Source organism: Ranitomeya variabilis, chromosome 6 (assembly GCF_051348905.1).
Source record: "Ranitomeya variabilis isolate aRanVar5 chromosome 6, aRanVar5.hap1, whole genome shotgun sequence".
Classification (NCBI taxonomy): Eukaryota; Metazoa; Chordata; class Amphibia; order Anura; family Dendrobatidae; genus Ranitomeya; species Ranitomeya variabilis.
The window spans coordinates 52137626-52146714 of NC_135237.1; the positions used below are offsets into that span (position 1 = coordinate 52137626).

General features: G+C 41.3%; 1 protein-coding gene across 2 annotated transcripts in view; it reads left to right on the forward strand.

The window, feature by feature from the left end:
* The window catches only part of SVIL (supervillin), a 227816-nt gene that overhangs the window by 129524 nt on the left and 89203 nt on the right, over window positions 1–9089 (forward strand). For both annotated transcript variants that reach the window (XM_077268476.1, XM_077268475.1), the window contains 4 exons: window positions 2563–3402; window positions 3680–3853; window positions 4244–4284; window positions 5855–5916. In XM_077268476.1, coding sequence (XP_077124591.1) covers window positions 2563–3402; window positions 3680–3853; window positions 4244–4284; window positions 5855–5916 — 1117 coding nt within the window. The remainder of the gene's footprint in view (window positions 1–2562; window positions 3403–3679; window positions 3854–4243; window positions 4285–5854; window positions 5917–9089) is intronic.

The following is a 9089-nucleotide window of genomic DNA, read 5'->3' on the forward strand; positions in this document are numbered from 1 at the left end:
CAGTTCTTCAGTGGTGATGTTGCGTACATCAATCATTTGACAGCTGCATCCAATCACTGGCTTCAGCTGTAATGTTTGCATGTATGGCATGTGATCCTCGAGGCCAATGATTGACCGCAGCATTCACATGAATGATATGGGACCATTGAAGTAATGGAGGATTTATCGGTTGTTTAATAGTCATTTTTTATTTAGTACTGTTTCATGCACTTAGGCCATTTTCTTAATTCCAAACATTTTTTTTTTTCTGTTGTAAAAAGTGTTGAAATTAGATTTTACTTTAAAGTCTGCGATAAAATATTGTTCTTTGCTCTACACCAATTCAGTTTAGGGAAAGTATACGAGATGTCTACTATATGAAGAGATTAAAATTAAATCCAGAAAATTAAAACCGACTTCTGCTATGAGATGCAGTAATGTAAAGTCACCAGTAATACACGCCAATGTAACTGATAGAAATCCTATTGGAACAATTTGGAAAAGTGACAGTAGAGGTGATGAGCAATAAGTTTTTGCAGGGGGGGGGGAGAATAGTGTGCACTAAAATTTGTTTTTTGTTTTTTTTTTGTGTGCACCAGAAAAGTGGATTACGGGCAAAATAAAGACTGCGTGTGGAAAAGATGCTATGAATATGCCTGAAATGCATGACATGTTGTGAATTATTGCAGAAAAATGTATTGTAGAAGGACCCTGGTAATAGTTACAAGTATTTCCTGACCATACCTGGCTAGGATGACAATTCGGGAGCTAAAGGTTTTATGACCCAAAGACCTCAGGTCGCACCTGTGAAGCAAGAGTTATCTATTCTTGTTCATTCGGTTTGTAGACCATAAAGGGACTCTGCCAGCATAAAATGACTTTTCAAACTAAGTCCCACCACTCAGTGCTTCATGGTGGAGTCAATCCCTTAAATACTCCTCCCCACCTGCTTGTTTTCCCTCTATACAGAGATTGACCACTCTGGTTTCATAGACCAGAGAAGGGTGGAGTTAGGGAAGGTATAAAAGTATAAAGTTGTACTTTATTAGTCATTCTGAGTCATTGCTCCTCTACAATGTTATTAATGGACGATCTCCAGAACAGGTCGTCAGTATTCAATTGGTGGGAGATGAAGACTCGGCAACCTCCACTGTGGAACTGTTCTCTACCAGTGGTTGCCAGATCTAAGCCATTGCGGAGCTGGACAGAGCCGAATTTACCACCTCCATCCACTATGCAGTTGACAGAGCTGTGCCATTCATCCGGTTGTTTCAGAAAACAGCTAACCGTCATCTCCACTGATCTGATATTGATGATGTATCTCAGAGCTGGGTCATCAATCCATGTAGTGGAACAACCATTTAAATGCCTTTTCTCTCCAAGGCTACATTTTTTTTCATATGCTTTTTTATGGACCTTAAGAAATGGCTGAGGAGGAACAAGATAAGCGCAATAGGGTGTTATCCGGATAAGTTTGGTTACCACCTGATTTGGTTGGATAATCCAACGTAGTATTATGGATTATTTTAAAGTAACTGGTCTCCTGTGTTGCTGGTGTTCATCCAGGAGCCAAATCAAACATTGGTGGTAACAGTGCAGTTAATTTTCTTTGCATTTCGAAGTAATCCAAGGAGAACCACAGAGATTGTGACTATCCTCTATGGTTTTTCTGACAAAGTTGGATTAGTTCGAAACGCGTTGAAGGTAAACCACACTGACTACTTGTTTGAGTTGACTCCTTGATTGGATATACACCAGCAGCGCAGGAGACCGTTACTTTCCAATAATCTATATTATTACCAACTTGGACACTTACCAACAATAAGGAAGAGCTTCCAAGAAACCACTGATCCTGCTGCTTCTCTGGACACGACCTGCCTATGCATTCCATGCACAGCTCGGTCAATTAAGTTGGCCACCATCTGGTAACACATTTCCTGTTGCGAGGATTGGGTGGCTACAACTTCCCAACTGTTCATCGGCTGATTAACATCTACGCCCCCTCACTCTCACCCCTATAAAGAGAGATTGCAGTGCGAGTAAAATTGCATATTTTAATAGTATGAAACAATTTGCATAATTTTTTGTCATTCAATACACGTCTATAGTGAACGTTTAGCTACTTACTGTCCTCTAATGCCGCTTGTCATAACCATAGAAGATCAGACAGAAGGGACAAGCGGGAATTTACTGTTGATCTGTGGGTTGCTATTCGAGAAAGTACCGTAGGTAAATTCTGGGTGAGGGTGGAGGTGTATCGGCACTCAAATTTAAAGAAAATGTATTTCGTAACTTGTTTTTCTTCACCCTTTTACCCAGAGTGACCTTTATGTGAAATACATAGTATATCCAGTTGATTGACTCATCTGTCCAACCTCAAAGCTCTCTGTATTTGTTGTCTTTTGTAATGCATTTTCAATTTGCTTCTCTTTGCTTTTATTATTCTGTTTCTCTCCTTGATGCAAGGTTCTTATTTTCTTTTGTGATCATGATACTAATTCTTTACATTTAAGTAACAATTTACAACAATTTCAATTAAGTTACATTTACTTTTGGGATTCTAATTAATTTTCTTTTTTAAAGAGTTAAAGTTAGAGAGAGACTGGTGCGAGATGAGAACATACATGGGAGTCAAAAATTTGACATAGAGACCTCTACCCAAAAGAAGCATCATGCAGCCCCGGTCTACTATAAGCCATTTCAATCCGAGAACTCTGCATTTGATAGAGTATATAAGCAGCCATCCCCAAGCCAGCAACCCATCCATGGCTACATCCAACCAGCCAATGTTGTTCATACACCCAAGATTATTTCACGTACGAAGTCGGATAGCGTCATGGTGTCTGCCTTCACTACCTCACTAAGAAATCCACTGGCAGTCAATGAGGGGAATGCTGATAAATCTCGGCAAATTTATCAAGGACTGACAAATACACTTGAGCCCTACAAAGTGACTAGTAATGGTAAGCTTCATGACTCTTTTGAGGAAAATCCAAGATTTAGATCTTCCTATGCGGACAAGCAAAAAAGTAGAGAGGTGCCACCTCCTAAGGACACACTTCCATACATGTCACAAAATGTCCTACCCCAGAACAAGGCAAATGACTGCTCGGGGAGAGCCGAAGCCATCATGTATCTGCAGAGTGGATTAACCAGTCAACCCTACAGACCACTTGCACAACCCAAGGAGGTTTCAACTATGAAGCATAAAATGCTTGTGCGCTCATTGTCCGACTCTGGCATGCCAAAATCAGAAGCAATTTCAATAAAAGAATCTGAAGTACAGAAAGAGATGGTATTTTTGGGCACTGAAGGAGATCCCCACATTGCCAATGGAGAAGCTGGAACGGTAAACACCAAGGTGTCTGTGGCCCAGCTTAGAAGTGCATTTTTGGAGACTGCAAATTCCAGCAAAACAGACCCGTGGGTGATGTTTATACATTTTTTTTTCCCCCTCCATTAATAGTGTGTGACCCCTGCACGTCCTCAACTTACCGCACAATGTTATTAGATTCACTTGTTTGATGACCGGAGTACTCACTCAGAACGTAACTCCCTTGTGGAATGCTTTTGTCTGTCCTCTTGCATGTTTTTGACATTTTGAAGTGTTTGCCGTGCTCTTTACTTTGACTATCATTATCATTTTTTTTCTCTCTCTCTCCCTTTTCTTTTTCTAATAACCTTCCTCTTGATTACAAAGTGAACCCAAGGCTGAAATGCCAGCATCAAGCGTTGATCTTGGTGCCGCCGCCAATGAGCGGGAAAGGGGCCCGCGAAGGCCGAGACTCTATATCTCTCCTGGTGACAATAGAAAGACTTCTGAAAGATTTAGAACCCAACCAGTAACTTCATCTGAACGGAAAGAAACAGATAGGTACGGGAATGACCAGCCGGAGACTGTACAATCGTGACCGTGTTTCACTGGCATGACCGTGTGTTTTAGGCAGCAGCCCAATGGATCAAGCTTTGTTAGTTTTTATTTTGCTTGGCATTTTAAGCCTGAGACTCAAATTAAAAACGGCTTTACTTGCTTTTCAATCCCATGTACTTTTTATTTTATAATATTTGAAGCTTCAGTTTTGTGTGCATTGACATCTCATGGAAAAATATAAAACCTTATAATACTTATTCCAATTATTCCACTTCTGTGTTTTTGTTAACTTGCTGTGAAATGGATTTATTCACATTTTGCATGTGTTTTACATGATAAAAAAAAATGGTGCTTTGAAATAAAGCAGACTAATGATTGCTCGATCTTCCACAGGACAACGTTTAATCCTTCTCAGCCAATGCAGACACCTGAAGGCGAGTATACATCGATACTGTGGGGTTGTTCCCATTTTGTCTTTTTAGCCCTTAATCTTCTTTTTTTTTTTTCTTTTTGTCCTATTTTATTATATCACAATTAAAACTGAGACATGTGCAAAGAAAACTTTTTAGAGATCGTCCACCCCTGCCCTCCATTTCCTTTCCTTACAATTGTGGCTGGCTGTATGACAACTAGCTGCAGCAGAAGCCTCCCCCCATCTTCCTTGTTTGCAGTTGGACAAAAAAAGATCAAGCATTGCCTCTTAGGTCGGTTTCATGCATCTGTATACTCGGATGGACAAATGAGCTTCGGGTATCCTGACCCACATGATGTTGTGAAGTTTAGGTCGGTGGACCTGCCACCAGCCTTGAAAACACCATTTACTTTTATTTTTATCTTCTCCAGCTCCTTTTAAAGCGACTCTGTAGGAACAGAATAGCTGTTCAAACCAATAACAAGTGCTCAGTGCATTATGGCGGGGCCAAACATTTAAGTGCACCTTTCCTCCTGCATGTTTTCCATCTATTTCTTCCTTTCTCTTGCTCTAGTAAGCCTGAGCTGTCAATGAAAAAAGAGAAGGGGTGGAGAAAAAGGGGGGAAAAGAAAGTAGGTGGGAAGGTGCAATGAAATGTTTGGTCACGTCATGGTTGCACAGAGTGTCTAGACTGGCTTTGAGGCTATGATACCCAACGATGAAGTCCTTCACTTCTAGAGTAATATGTTCCTTTTAGCAGATCAAAAGAGCTCATGATGAATTCTACCAGAAGACTGAAGTCCATTTTTCTTGTGGTTGCGTTGCCATTATTTGCATCAAGTTTTTGCAAAGTGTTGCATGTTATGTGATTTTGGTGAATCTTTAGCTATAACCCTATGAGACAATTCCCCACATTTTATTCCACCTTTTGAGAGAATATTTTTAAAGTTTTTTTTTAAGTTTCAGCTTATAAATTTGGTGCAAACCTTAAGTGTCACAAACTAAGCCTAGATTACATCCAGTTTTATAAAGTGGCATAAAATTAGCAAATTTTTGCAGAAAGAATGACATGCAGCAAAAATGTGTGACTTACATGCCAAAAAAACTGGCACAAAGGCCTTGATAAATATTCCCCATGATGTATCCGTGTAAAGGATGCCGTTATAATCTCTGGGTGACTGATGATTCTCTTAGGCCATCAACATGGGCTGCATTACCATCTATGTAGAGGCTGTCAGTTACTGAAAGCTCATGACATGTCTGCTAAATGGATGACAAACAGTGGCACATTTTTACCAATCAATTTCCATCTTATAAAATGCTTAAGGTTACCAAATTTTCTTTTGACTTGGATGGAAAAGTGCCATTCATAGGTCATAAATAATAATAATATAATATACAGGTGATGGTTCCTTGATCTGTCTCACAATGTAATATTTTTTTCTTTATCCTTTTTGTAAAAGTTAATTTTTGTGAATTTTTTGACAAAACCGCTTTTTTGCTTTGTTATATTAGCCTCAGAGTATTTTCCAGTGTATTTAGTACTTATATGCACAGTGGTAGTGAACGTATTGACTTTATTTTCTCCACAGAGGAAGCAAAGGTGGACGAAAGAGCAAAACTTAGTGTCGCTGCAAAGAGGCTTTTGTTTAGGGTGAGTGAGATGTTGCCGTTAATATCAGTGTGGCCTATGCCTAACAGAATCTGCAGGAAATGGGTTGATCATGGCTATGGCTATTCATGTTAAGGGGTGAAAATTTTTTGGGCAATATTCCAATATGAAAGAGAGGTTAATTATTTTTACCCATGACTCTTTCGCAATTTTCATTCATCTGCGGTAAAATCCGGTGATTGCTTTATTTGGAAACTTTGGTTTTTTTTCCCCCAGCCAGGTACAAGTATGATTTCCATAAAACAGATCGTGCTTATATAGAGTATTCTTATTCTTTCTATGGCGTCTTTAAGGGTTCTGTCCAGGCTTGGGGCACAAGTCTGCAATCGCTCTCAGACTTGTGAATCCACGCAGCTCGCAGTGTGAACACGGTCAGGATTTGCTGGGAGTGGTGGGCGCATGACTGCAAGTATGTGAATAGTATGCATGTAGTCACGTGACAACTAGACATGCGCAGCCTCCCTCAATATGTCAATTGAGTGAGTCCAAACAAGTCTAGTCAGAATGTGCCCGAAACTATGCAAATGTGAGGGTTCACAAATCTGCAATCTGAATTACTAAAGACTAGAGAGCCCCAAGCCTGGACAACCCCTTAAATATGTCAGAGAGAATACTGTACATAAACAAAATCTGTGGATTTGATTTATTTTTGTGGCGTAAATAAACAGTGTGTAAATTTAATTTTTTTCATCTTTTCTCCCTTTTGAAACTTTGGGGTCTTTGTTGATTATACATCTGTCAGTTACTAAAGAACTCCATTGCTTGCTATGATCTTGTCTGGAGATGAGCATATAGATTCACAGGACCCTGGTCTGGTGGCTAAATCTGAGTTCCATAAACCTATTGACCTCTTCGGCACCTCTTGTGATTAGAAGGTCCAGAGAGATGTTGTAAAGAAAAAATAAAATCCATAAGACCTCTCCGAAGAGGGGAGATATCACCCACAAATTGAACATGTGGGATTACTTATAGCTGGGGAAGAGAGAAACTAAGAGTAGAGTGAATATGTTAAGAATCGATCGAATCTGAATTTGCTATATTCGTGCCATGCTGTTACCCTATTCGTGCCGAATTTGTTTGATGATCGGTTCTGAACATATTCGGTCATTTCTACTCCAATGACGTTCGAATATTGCAAAAACAATATTTGCCGCCAATCGTAATTAGAAACGAATTTTGAAAAATTCGCTCAACTCTAAAGTTGTGTGGCGACACGAGGGGTCAGCAGACCCCCCTGTCCGCTAGCTGAAACAGCATGATCCAGGGATCGTCTCGCCAAACACCCTCTCTCCTTTTAACTTGGGCATAACGCTACTCGGACAACACAGGGGGAGGATAAGAGTGTGGCAATGCTTTATTGAACCACAAAACAGGCAGGTAACACGTAGAACAGTCCCAGCAAAATACCCCAAGATGGTGCACATTAGAGTCTCACCCTTCCGCTGACTTGCTGGGATAATGGCAGCTATTGCTTCAGAGCTCCCAGGGTCAACTACCCCACCTGTGGCACGCACACAGAGAGGAGGTAACGACAAGCGTAGGAAGAGTAGTCCATTCAGGTACAAGGCCAGTTGACCTGAGGGTCACAAGCTGGCTTCTCTGAATATCTCCGTGTAGCCAAGCGGCCAACGGGTCCCAATCCTGGCTTTCTCTAAACGTGTCAATGGAGCAGATCTGTATTCTTCCAACTGGGACTGCGGTCCACTAGGTTGTTTCCTGTAGAATGATAGATCCGTGTCCCTCGTGATGGAGCCATGATGTATTTGCGGCAGTCTTGTAAGGTCCCCTGGATGTTTGGAAGTCTTGGCAGGAGCTCTGGCTGTCTCTCTCTCTGTTCCTCAGTCTCACTGAACACAGGCAGATCCTCCTTTTTATAGGTCACAACTTTTCATTTAGGCATTTCACCACAGGCTTGAGGGGAGGTGGCAGGGGGCCACCCCTCACTCCTGGAGTGTTCAAACAACATGCATAGATCGTCCTTCATATTGCAGAGCACGAATGGGTCATAACAAACAATCAAACAATATGCCTTTGTTTCCCAATAATATTAGAACAATACTAAAACGGCAATACAAGGACAGATACAATAGCTAATCGGCAGCCAGTCAACAAATGGCAGCCCTTGACCATTAAATCAGTGACAATAAGGGTCAGTCATTCTCACATGAACTCTAAGGCTACGTGCACACGTTGCGGAAAGTCCTGCGGATTTTTCCAGACTAATTTTGGTAAATCCACAGGTAAACCGCACTGCAGAATTACCGCGGTTTTACCGCAATTTTTGGGCGGTTTTTGTGCGGATTTCACCTGCGGTTTTACACCTGCGGATTCCTATTATGGAGCAGGTGTAAACAGCTGCGGAATCCGAACAAAGAATTGACATGCTGCGGAATAAATAACGTTACGTTTCCGCGCGTTTTTTTTCCACAGCATGTGCACTGCGGATTTTGTTTTCCATAGGTTTACATGGTTCTGTAAACTCATGGAAAACAGCTGCAGATCCGCAGCGTCAAAACCGCTGCGGATCCGCAGCAAAATCCGCAACGTGTGCACATAGCCTTACTCATGTCCCTGGGCCTACTGAAATAGTTGTCTGGATAATTAAGATATAGGGTTCATTGAATAGGTTCGGATAAGTGCTGTGAGATAGTGCTCACTAACGGGTAGGGAAATACTCGCTTGGCAACGGGATAAATGCACACGGGCACTTTTTTTTCACTTAAACAGTCTATTTCTTTTATTAAAGACTCATAAACCATATCATGAATAGTCCATTATACACTGACAGGACATCACAATAAGTTTTGCATCATTAGTCTGCGGCAACTAAACACGCTGGTCCTCTTCTGACCAGTTGCCGTGGGTTACCACACAGTTCATGGAACATCATAAGCACCAACAGTCTATTGAGGTACTTTACGGGAGCTCCTGCTCCACCTGCTGACTCCATTCACAATAATGCCGGACTTTGACTCATCACCACAGTTATGCCTGCGATTGCCATGCATTCCCATTGCCTCAATACTAGTGATGAGCGAGAATACTAGCTTGGGTTTTCCAGAGCACGTTCGGGTGATCTCCGAGTATTTGTTAGTGTTTGGAGATTTAGTTTATCGCCGCAGTTGAATGATTTACAGCTACTAGCCAGCCCGAGT